The sequence below is a fragment of the Semicossyphus pulcher genome, unplaced genomic scaffold (genome assembly GCF_022749685.1).
Source record: "Semicossyphus pulcher isolate SPU_LCO1_2020_fin unplaced genomic scaffold, fSemPul1.0.p SCAF_7, whole genome shotgun sequence".
Classification (NCBI taxonomy): domain Eukaryota; kingdom Metazoa; phylum Chordata; class Actinopteri; order Labriformes; family Labridae; genus Semicossyphus; species Semicossyphus pulcher.
This window is the reverse complement of record NW_027211748.1, coordinates 22379762-22392119: the sequence shown is the minus strand read 5'-3', so window position 1 is coordinate 22392119 and position 12358 is coordinate 22379762. Positions and strand designations below refer to the sequence as shown.

Sequence of the window (12358 nt, the reverse complement as noted above, 5' to 3'; positions counted from 1 at the left end):
GCCATGACTGAGGAATCACAGCTGTCCTCCTCCACTCCACTTGTCTTCTTGGTTTATGTGACACAAAAGAGGGAAGCTTTGATCGTCTTGGCAGAGAGCAGGAATCATGGACATTATAACTCGACACAAAAAAAACTACAAGCTTGTGTACATTAAATGTTTACTAAAAATAATAAGTCTGTGCCCAAGTATATTTTGTTGTGTACAATTACATTAAATGAAACTAGGCAACATTTAGTTTTCCAAACTGGTTTTTAATATGGAGATACTCAAATTACATCTTACAACAAACAGACATAGACGCCGATATATATAGAAACTTAAAGGTTTAGTAACTGAAAAAGTGTTACAGATATTACTGTTGGACCAAACAACATTCATAATATTCACAAAGCTGAAGGTCAAAGGTCACACAACAGACCATGTCCTCACTGGGTTCACAAACACTGCAGGTGTGCTTCTGGTTTGACAGGACAACATGATTAAAGAAAACCACAACAACTTGAGTGAGTAGTTTATCCGAACCACAAAATGGTGGACAAACAACCTTACATTTCCCAAGAAACACATTCATTGTGTGTGCTTTATTCTTGCAAAGCAAAACAAAGTTGTATAAAGTAGTTGAGCCAAACAACTATACTTTGTTTCGGTTTCCTAATTTCCTCGTTTGTATGAGTTCCCTCTGTAACTGAAGGGAAGACTGTTTTAGAAATGAAACAGAACAAGGTTGGGATGCATTTGCAAAGGAATTTTCTTTTGGTTAGCGTGAGCCTCCTTTGGTGCCAGTTGGATCAGATTTGGTACATGGCACAACACAAAGACTACAAAAATGCTTACAAACTGGTACACAATTATTTAAAACTGCTCTTTAAGTGTTATTCTCTGTGAATCACGTATAAGCTGATAATATCCAATTTGCTCAGATGTGTTAAACTTGTCTATCTGCACTTGGTAATGGAAAAAAACGCTTATTACTTGATCCAGATTGGATATGAAACATTGATACAACAGGGATATTTTTTTGTTAGAAAGTGCATCAAACTATTAACAACTTCAGCCGGACAAATGTTATGTCACATTTTTATCAAATCCAGCAAAAACCGGACTCACTTTGTCACATCTTGAATATTTTTATTTTTACAATAGCTTTCTCTTTTTTAACACAAGACCAAGCTGGTTGACTCACAACTTTCACTTACAAACATATTACTCTGACTATCAAACTGACAGGATACTAAAATGTGTTAAGGAAGCAGGACTATGCAAATGCCCATACAGTATCACCAACAGGTAAACATTGATTAAAAACACCAGAACATTATCGGGTCTATCACGCTGACTCGAGTTATGACCCTTCACTAGACTCTTCCCCGGTTTCATCAAGGATTCTTGGATCCATCTGAGACTGAACAGGTGATTTTGCAGACCGTGTCAAGTCATTCTCCCCTTGGCTGCCAGCAAGTGGGTCATCAGTTGGCTCATTACTTGTGTTGAGGAAGGCTTGGTACTGGTTCCAGAAGCCAGCTGAGCTCCTGGTGGCAGGAATGTTCAAGGAAGTCATGGATGTAGAAGACGGAGGCTGGTCAGCGGAGGAACGACTACTCCGGGCGGAAGGACGTGTTGTTTTTGTTACCACGCCATGGTGCTTCATGTGCCCCTGGGAACAAGAAACGATTTGGAAAGGCTAAATATTATTATTAAACATAATGCAGTGTAGAGCAAAATCTATGTGAAGTTAAATCAACCATATGACTGGAGCAAAGAAATATTAGTCCCTTGAAACATATTGTTCTGTACTACCAATGTTAAAAAAAAACATCTTAAAGGTAGATTGTTTTTTCTCTTAATATCAAATATTTTCCCCTCACCTTGAGTCCACTGCGACTGGCATACTCCTTTCCACACTCAGCACAGCAATAGGTCTTCTTCTCAGGACGAGACATCGGAGATGGGAGTGTTGGGGCGAGGCTGATGGGGACAGAAGCATCCAGTGCTTCACTTGAAGCCGATCCACTACTCTTAACACTTTCCATTGGGTCTTCTTTCCCATAAGAACCAAAATGAAAGCTCTGACGTGTCTCCCTTACAAAAGTGGCAGCTCTCTGTGATGTACCCCTTACTTCAGCACCAATAGTGTCAGCAGTCTCCAAAGTGGGCATTATTTTGGAGTCCTCGTCAGGCACAGTTGCTTGGTCTTGCTTTGGTGTTGCTGGTGGGGAAGACTGATCTTTGTCTTCTTCCATGGGTTCCGGTGATTGGGGCCCTTGAGAGTCTGATTCCAAGGTTGGTGTTGCATCAACATTAAGAGCCTCTTGAGTCAGGATGGGGTTGGCAGAGGTGCTGGGACAGGTGTAAGCAAAAGAAGCATCAAGGCCAGGTGTGCTTTCTAAGTCCTCCAGGTTTGATCTGGAGCCAAGGAAGGAGGAGGTAGATGCTTCATCCTCTCCACAGTCTACTACCATATCATTAGATGACACCGTGGTTTTGGTTACAGTGGAGGAAATTGGTGAGGATGTGGATTTAGAAAGATGGACATCACCAGTGATTTGTTGTTCAACTTGGTTATCCTTGCCAACTGGGGAATCTTGACCCATCTGCTGGGACGCTGCCAAGGGGGCACTGACACAAAGGACAGGGGGGTCTACAGTTCCTGGCGGTGGAGTTTGTGTTGTGGTATTCAAGAAGGGGTCGGGGCTAAGGTCAGAGGGGGGAATAGGGTTCGGGCTAGGGGACCCAGACTTGCTGGACTTATTGGTTAACTCAACTGATTGATCATTACTAGAGACAGGGACAGAGCCAACTGCTGGAGTTTGTAATTGTGAGCCTGGGGCTGGGCTTTTAGAGTGGCCTGCTAGGGGAGGTGTTTTACTAGAGGCAGTATTTGAATCAGTGGACTTGGATTGAGATTCTGACAAGGGTTTGGCATTGGATTCAGCTGTAATCTCATGTGCAGAATCCTCTGTGCCATCTGTGGGCAACTGTCCACCAAGGTGCATACGGATATGATGCTGGAGCACTAGGGCATTTGTGAACTTGCGCTGGCACAGCGGGCAAGAGTTCTGGACACGTGCATTGGGTGGTCTGGCATGATGGGTGGCCAGATGTGACCGTAGGCTGCCTTTGGTAGAGAAGGATCTGCCACATATCTTACATGGGAAAGGGCGCTCTCCAAGGTGTGTAGCCTGGTGCAGACGCAATGCTCTGGGACAGCTCAGCACCCGTAGACACACCCCACACTGATTGGTTGTCAGGTTTCCAGCTGGTCCTGTAATGCCTAGTGATGGTAGTAACCCCCTCCCTAAAGAACTCCCTCCATTGGCACTCATGCCAAGGGCAGCAACCATCTCATGGGTGAAGTTTGAAACAGAAGTGGAGACAAGAGTTGAAGATGGTGGGGAAGCCATGACATATGTGCTAGAAGTGCTGGCATTTGTGAAACGACTATTGGCTGAACTTGCTAAAGAGGTAGTGTTACTGTTAGATAACATCTCCAGTATTGAGGTGGAAGTAGAGGATGAAGTCCATGGGGAAGAGGAGCGGGGAGGTGCCTTCTCTAGCTTCTCCACCAGCCTCTGCAGCTTGGAAGTTTCAGATGTAGGAGTGGCCATGGAAGAAGGAATAGAGGAGGGCGTGATGGTGGGTGGACCTGGGACTTTAGGAAAGGAAGAGAATGGGAATGAAAGCTGAGAATGGCTGGAAGAAGCAAGTTGGTGAGTGCCTGGAGTAGAAGGTAGTGGGTTACGCAGCAAGCCCAAGGCTGGATGGTTGTAGAGTGAGGCATGTGCCGCAGGGGAAGAGGAAGAAGTAGAGACAGATGGGAAAAGAAGCTTGGGCAGGTTGGCTAGCTGGGAGTAAGCTGCAGGTGAAAGCATTGGGGTGTGAGGGGGAGTGTTCTCATCAAACTGCTTGGTGCCCTTGAATAACCCTGCAATGGTGGAAGACGAAGACAAAGAAGGGTTTGAAAGGAGGGAGGTAGCCAGAGAAGAGGCAGAGGTTGAAGAGGAGGATGACTGGGATGACTGGGATGAGCCAGAAGTGATAGAAGCTGCAGCAGCTACAGCTGCAGCCCTATTGAGTTGCAGGAGAGAGTGGGAAATCAAAGCCAGATCCACACTCGGGGGCAGGGGTAGGGTAGCAGGGGTAGCTCCTCCAGAGGCCCCCAGAGAAAATCCAGTGCCGGTTCCACTAACCTCCAAATGGTCTCCACATGTTTCATCCTCAGGCCTGCTTTTTGGCTTCTTCTGTATCATATTTATACCACTTGTACTACTACCACTGCTCATGACCTGTCCCATATCTGATCCCCTAGTAGCTCCTAATGCTACCCCAAACAAAGAAGGTGGCAGGAGTGACAGTGAGAGCTCTGGGTTTTGCTCACGATGGCGTAGGAAGTGCACCTTGAGGTTTCCTCGTGTTGTGAAGCGGCTGAGGCACACAGGACACTGGTAGGGTCGTTCCCCTGTGTGTGAGCGAAGATGTATCTGTAGGGAAGAGTCACTGCTGAAAGTTTTACCACAAAAGCGACAGGCATGATGGAGGCGACCAGTCGTGGTGGAGCTGGATGCAGAGGAGTCTGCTCCTCCAGAGACAGATTGCAGAGCTTGTTGGGAGTTTGGGATCATTGGAACTGATGAAGAGAGGGTTGAGTTTAGGAAGGACATGGCACTTTGCCCACTCGATGTAGTGGTATTTGAAGATTTCTCATGAAGATAGCGGTTCGGCAGAGCTAAAGACAGGGCTAGTGGATAGTTGGAGGAAGCCATGGAAATGGCAGCAGAGGAGGAGGTGGAAGGAGCTGTGGATCGGGAACTCCCCCTCAGATAACCTGCCCCTGCAGGCCCTCCGGTTCCTTCCATCTGGGCCTTGTGAGGCTGCAGGATTTGAGACAATGAGCTGTTGGGTTTTGTTGGTTTATTGGCTGCTTGGGAAGGCAAAAGGGAGGAGAAACATGCCAGAAGAGGAGCCACAGAGGTGGAAGGCTGAGTTGCAGTTGGCTCAGTAGTTGGGCTGGCTTCCATTTTGCTGCCTTCCAGGCACAGCTGAGGCAAGGAAGGGAGGAGATGCTGGGAGGGAGTGTCTATGGTATAGGAGGCTCCACCAAGGCGTAGCACCTGTCTGCAGATCTCCTCAGTTATTTGCATCTGGTGGATCTGCCGTTGCTGCAGCACCCGCAGCTCCTCCAGGATCAGGGCAATGCTCAGTTGGGCCCTAGAGGGTGCAGCTGAGGAAGATGCCACTCCTGGGCTAGGACTGGGAGTTACAGGACTTGGGGGGCCCTCAGGCACACGGCTGGGGCTTCCAGGGTGTGGTGGAGGACAAAGGGAGGCAGAGGATGATGAGGAAGAAGAAGAGGTGGTGGTGGTGGCTGACAGCCCCAACTTGGGAGAGGCCATGTCTGCACTTCTAGAGGAGTGAATAAGGGCACTTGAAGATGACGTAGGATTGCAGTCAGACAGTCGAAGGGCAGGTGGATATTGAGAGTTGGAGAGGAGCGGAGAGTAAGGGAATTCAGGAGAAAGGGAGGGCTGTGGGTCTTTTAGGGGCTCGTGGGAGTGCTGTCTGGTTGAGCAGGATAGCAGTGGACCCTCAGTGGGTAGAGAGGGGGTCTGAGAGCCCTTGAGAGATGAACAAAGTGCAAGGGGCAACTGGGAGCTTTGAAGAGGGGAGGATGGAGAGCACAAGGGAGAATCCAGGATAAGTGGAAAGAAGTGTGATTTCACCGCCAAGTTGTCATCTAGGGAAATTGAGAGAAGAAAATTCAAATGTAATTTTACTATCCTTAAATTTTGTTTATTGTTTTTTAGGGCACTTGGAAACAACGTAAAAGAACCTGCAGCCAGAAGTGAGAGATGTTATAAATTAATTTGTCCATAAGGTGACTTTCATTCACTTGTTTAATTTCGTCCACCTTATCATCCACTACTGCTTTCTTTTCGTCTTTGTGCTGTCTATTCTCATCAACTGCTGCCTCCCTACCACTGTCGCCACACACATAAACTGGACACGTCATGCATGCAGGCACACATGCTAACGCACACATACACACTCAGACACATAGATTCCACTGATCTGCAAGAAAACACTGCTTACCCGTAGAGGAGTCTACCTTGTTTCCAGGGCAACACGCACAAGACAATGGACTTTACCTCACCCCCCACCCCAATAAAAAGAAGCCACATTCACTCACTGAGACACTCTTCCATCCCTGCCTCTCTCTTTCTTTCTTCTTCCATTCAATCTGTCTTTCTTTCATCTTCTTTAGAGCCCTTCCCCCAGTAGCCCAATAGGGGTGCTCAGGGTTGGGTCCTGGTTGGGTCCTGGACACTGTAGTGAGTGCCTGATTGGCTGGCAGACTTGACCTTAAACACTCTGAGGTCGCATTCCTGATATGGTTTAGGGCCAGGCAAAGGAAGAGAGGTGTCGTGCAAAGAAAACAAACAGCCCTGCAGACAGACATGATGACTCACAGACCATCAACAAGCTAACTTAGGCCGGAAAACGTAGCAGGACAGAGGTGAAAAAACATACACATAGCATACCTGTCAATGCACAACACGCAGGCACAAAAAAGCAAATACTTTGTATGCAGAAGGTTGCTCATGCACACTCAAACACAGACAGAAGTTACTGCTATGACACGACGTGGGCCCTTTTCCTGTAACTGGAGTGGACGGACAGAGACACATACACACTCTCACAAACCCTGTCACATACACACTTCTTCATGGGTATGCTCATGCTTCAGTGCCCAGCAACAAAGCTGAAAGGGGACAATGGGGTCTAATGCTATTGCAGTAAGAACACCTTATACAGTGCCCCACAAAGTTTCCTTTTTCCTGAACTCCTCATGCTCATCTGTTTGCCTCGACCAAACCTGCATCTTGCTTTCCCGAACACATTTTCATCACTAAACATTCTTTTCACAGATGTTTCTTTGGGGGTTTACAGTATGTGTCTTTATTCTGGGTGGTCTGTGCCTTTGAACCTGGCAGTGATGAGGAGTGAAGACATTTGGGTTTTACGGGGCAAAGAAAGCAGCTAATGGCTGCCACCACAGAGAATGAATTAAAGACGCTGCAGGCCGATAAGTCTAAGACGTCTTCTTTTTCTTAGAGTGCAAGTTGCCTATAACATGCACATAAATATTGTACTTGTGTAAACTGTTTTATAATCCTTGTATAAAACCATTTATGAATGATGATTCAGATCAAATTATTACCTTTTTATAAGCAAAATTTAAGTCCAAAATCCATAACAAAGTTTCTTTTCAAATACAAAACAGCTATTTCCCATATAAAAGGTAGTTAAAGTGATCCTAAATTACAATATGGTTCAAATGGTTAAAGCATTAGTTTAAAAATATGTCAAAAGTATACCATAACATATATTAACATTTAAACACAATTAACTAGACAATCTCTTCATGACAAATAACTTCTTTGACGTCTATCATAATTTGACCCACTGAGAGATCAGCATTCTTTTGATTAATAGTCTATTTCTCACCATGCTCATGTATCCGACAGGCACCGAGGGTCAGGCTCATAAGCTGCTGGGGTCGTTTCTGTTTCCGACGGGACATGCTGCTGCAGGATGGGACCGACGCAGGGGCGCATTGGCCAACACACAACTTTTATTCTGTCTCCCTGCACACTGAAAAAAGTAGGTATCTAAAATTACTAATAGGTTAAAAAAAACAGAAGAAAATCTAAGATATAAATTCCAAAAATGTAACAACATCTGCTCCGGGTTGATGAGCCTTAATAAAGTTTGTCCACGTTGGTGGCATTGTGGAGCAGAGAAAGGAAAACAGAACTAAAGTGCCATGTGACAGTTTCTCTCGACAAGTCTCCCTTTTCTCAAACTCACCGTTGGCCCTCCTTCCCTGCACACACACACACACACACACACACACACACACACAGCTCACTTGTTCATCCACTACTTTGCATTCAAATGGTGAGTGAACACCCCTTCTTTTGAGCCAAGAGTCCACTGCCTCTCTTTGGTAAACCCTCATAAATTGACGCTCAAGTTCATCGCATAATGGCCCTTTCCTGAGCTTTCGTGCACTGATATGATCCCATAAATCTACACCTCACCGTGTGTGTCTTTTAATGCGTTAGAGAACGAAAGTGGGCGCACAGGTGGGCGCATAAGCCAACGCCAGATCGGTTAAATTAATTCAGTTTCTTTTTTTTTTTCACGTTAAAACAGACATTTTGTGTCAAAGGCCACCTTGTCGTACGTCCACACAAACCTATTCCAGTCTCTTCGAGCTGAGTGGTTCGTGTGTGTGTGAGATTGCAGGATGCCCCCGCCGCCTCTAAAACAGGCTCCTGTGTGAGCTCAGTAAACAGAGCCGCTGAAATGAGGTGGAATTTGCAACAATGGCGTTGAGGGAGCACAGCTGAGTGAGCATCACCCTCTTAGAGCCTCTCCAGCACATAAGGCCACTGACTGGAGGCACAATGCTCCCTTTTCACCCTCATCCCGACCGCTTACCACGTGGAGAGAGGTAGTGAAAGAAAGACACAGCCAGAGTGTGGAGGAAAATAATTTTTCACCCGGGCCTTGTGACACCCACCACCCCACCAACACCCCCACCTCCTTTATGTCTCTCTGAGGCTTCGGTAGAATAATAAAGCGCATCTGAGGTTTGAAATTAAGTCTAATAGGTCCTCATAGGGTCGTTGTTAAATCAGGAAGTGAACTGTGCCTGAATTATTTAAAATAGATTTTCCTTTGTTGGACACTGAAAGTCAGATTAATTTCATATAAAAGACAGTTTACCATTAGATTTGTGTTATTTCTGTAATGGGCTCATGTACAGCTTTCTACGCAAACAAATTGATTTCCGAACAATATAAAATGATTAAAAATAAATTAATTGGGCTATAATCATGCGCGTCATTGCGTAATCGATCATATTTTGTCAAAGAGAAAGAAGTGATAACTCTTATATAGTTGTCAAAGAGTCAAAACGGAGAATATCGCTGCTCATTTCAACAAAACAGAACTCTATTGTGCCAAAAACGCATTCGTATTTTTTGTGCCATCTTGCCAATATGTTCGCGTACACGACGATCGGACGTTTTCTCACCAATGTTTGGAAACAAGCGCAAAAACGGCGGTGAGATGCGCGTCCCCGCTACTGTACGGCGACCTGTTGCACGCCACGCGCGCTCCCACATCATAACAAGTTATGATTCATAAAATATTATGACTTCTCCAAAAATACAGTCCCGGATGTGCATTTCCCCCACAGGCCGCTCGTCGCCGACACAACCCCGTTAAAAATAGCAGAAAAACAACTTACCATGTTTGAAACGATGATTTTGGCAGCGATATTGTGTAATGACAAGAGGGGAAAGGCTCAGGAGCTTATGTTGGGTCAGATCGGCTCCGTCTCTCAGCCGGGACACTGGCGCAGCATTTCCCTATTCACTCCCAGGGATGCGCAGTCGGACAGCCGCATTTTTTTCAATTATTTATCTCCGTCGCAAATCGCGTTTCTTTCTCTTTTGACAAAGGGTTATTATGCCTGAATGTATTTACTCATAGTCCTCTGGCGGGAGGAGAAGCGGGGCGGCGCGGAGAGCTGAACTCGCTACAGGGGGAGGATTATTTTTCTTGGCCGCGCGTGCTGCTGCTCTTCCTCCTCTCTTTGTATTTGTCGGGGCCTGCTCCTGTCAGGCCTGTCTGCGCTCTCTGCGGTACTGTCTCTCTGTCTGTCTGTCTGGTTAGCTGGCTAGCTGTCTGTCTGCCTGTCTCTTATAATTAATGGCCCTCGCCGCCAGACGGTCCTCTGGGAAACAGTGACCACGGTTACCTCCACATTGGCTCTCAGTGTGCATCTCACACAGGAGTGCAGGCCCGGACACACACATAGACACACACACACATCTAACGCAGGGCTGAGACAAACCAGACGGTGATTTAAGATTTAAATATGTGCACAGGTGTGCCCTTGAACCCCCCCCCCCTGCCCCAACCTAATAAGAATAATTCATATATTTCATATTTTCTGGAAAATCATATTTAATATCAGTAATAAAATAATTTTGTCTTTAATGTGGATCATCTGTTGCACTGGTCCCAGTGGGGTCTAATTATAGTCTCTGTTGGGGTTTGTCTCATAATCAAATTATTCTACAAGCCTCAATGACATTGATTGAAACCCACTGAAACCATTTCCACAGACAAAGACAGGTGCTTGAATCTCTTCAGCATCACATTTGTTCATTTTGAGACCTAATACTGATCATTTAGATCAATTAGTATAGCTAGTAATAGTTCTGCGCAGTGTTTACAGTCCAGTAAACATTTGGCACAAATATCTATAAGGAGTAGACTTTAGTGTAAATGATTTTAGCCGTCACACCGCATCAGTATTAATAGTTTTATTAGTTTATGTCCCGCTTAATACGGCACAAACCGCCCTGTCTCAGAATAAACATTATACGCTACACCCTTCTCTGATGATGTAAATAATATAAACCAGAGTCGCACGTATTGTACATTCAAAGCATTCATTACTCATGTGCTGAACACAGAAAACATCTTGTAAACACTTAAAAAAAAAAAAGGACAACCGTTGGAAAACTCAACTCATCATTATCGCTTAAAAATGTTATTAACGACATTTTCACAACACCTATTGTTGATTAACAAGACTGAGAGTCTGCAGCCATGCTGGCAGACATAAGAGGCTGTATGTATAGCTGTGTCTTCAGCTGATGAAGATATTTCAGTCTGGATCCACACTGTCGGATTCACTGTCTGTACCTTAGCCTGGTGCCTCGAGGTCAAAGGTTAGCACACAAATCTCATAACCTAAGGCTTGTAGGTTCAACATTTCATTTGGCAAGTATCGATACAGGTACAACCTGTGTGAAGTTTGATCTGCGAACAGGAATAGCACTAATCTCCTGATTAGATTTAGATAATCCTTTAATAATCCTACAGGAGGGAAATATGCAGTGTTACAGAGACAGCGAAGAAGGAACAGTAAAAAAAACACGATATTAAAAAGAAATCTAATCAAATATGAATATTGAATATTTATACAATAAATATTTCAAACAAAACAAAAGTTACTATAGTTTTTTTAAAGGCATTTCCACAGAGATCAATAATTTATTTATTTATTCTCTCTACTGGATCTGTTGCTGAAAGGCTACTAAATGTGATGCCGTGTTAACGCGCACTGATGATTTAACCAAAATGATGCCCCCACCTGCTTCTGTTAAATAAGATACAACTTTATTTATCCCGAAGGAAATTATAGTGCCAGATCCAGCTCCAAAAATATACAGTACAATTAGAGAGATACAAAAAACAACTCAAATACAAAGTTGATCAAAATCAAAGTGAAAATATAAAGTGCATGTGTTAATGCAAAGAGACTGCCTGATAGAAAAACAATATTACAATAGTTATTTACAGAAGTAGGCCGGAAGTAATGTGGGGCCCCGTCTTTTTTAAAGCCAAAAACGTGAACAAACTACTTCCATAAAGAAGAAAATTTAAAAAGGTAAAAGACGACGAGGAGCGACGTCCGGGACGGCGCCAGAAGTAAATGTGAAACGTGAAAATCTCGCTGTACTGAGGCTGAAACACCACGCGTGTTACATCATCTAGTGCAGGGTCAGTATAGGTCAGTAGTCGCAGCTTGACAGGAGCAGCACAACACTGAGTTTATCAGCTAATGATGGTGCTGTAAGAGGGCAGGCAGTGTTTCTAACATCTTCTTGCTTGTACAATTTTTCCAATGTACACAATTTTTATCTCATCATTAAATTGATCCATGTGCTCTGGCCTCAAGTGCTCTGGTTTATGTCTTACATCCTTACAGCCACTAGGTGTCTCTCAAAGACAAAACATTAGGGGCATTTGGCCTCAGTGTCTTATTTATTTTTAAATTACTGATTCCAGTGGTAATGTTTTTTAATATATATAGTACAGAAAAAAACAGACACAAATGAATAGCACGTTATATTCCCATGTATATGTTTTAACTTTCAAAAATAACACAATAGAGTGACAACAGATAAGTCTTCTAAGCTTAATTCTTCAAGGCCTCAAAAAGAAGATGTACGTGAAGAGTAACAATTTAAAGTACTAACAAAAGGAAATGTGCCACATTGAAATGCAAAGAAAGCTACTAGCAGCCTGTTGCATCACAGTTGATTTTAACACAAGTCCCGCCTCTGACTAAGCAAATAGCCAATCATAGTTTAGTAATCAGTTTATAAAGGGGGCCCAGGTCACCCCTCTGGATCCGGCCCTGTTCTAACTCACCAGTATTTTCCTGCTCTAAAGACAGTTTCTTCTTTCAGCATCTGCAGTCGACATT

At 44.4% G+C, this 12358-nt stretch overlaps 1 protein-coding gene across 1 annotated transcript; it reads right to left on the bottom strand.

The window, feature by feature from the left end:
• Nucleotides 1-253: 253 nt before the first annotated feature.
• sall2 (spalt-like transcription factor 2) lies at nt 254-7518 on the bottom strand. Its single transcript, XM_069684814.1, has 3 exons — nt 7507-7518; nt 1869-5734; nt 254-1657 (listed from the first exon to the last, which is right to left on the bottom strand). Exons 2-3 carry the CDS (start codon nt 5391-5393, stop codon nt 1346-1348), a joined length of 3837 nt encoding a protein of 1278 aa, XP_069540915.1. The 5' UTR covers nt 5394-5734; nt 7507-7518; the 3' UTR covers nt 254-1345.
• Nucleotides 7519-12358: the final 4840 nt, after the last annotated feature.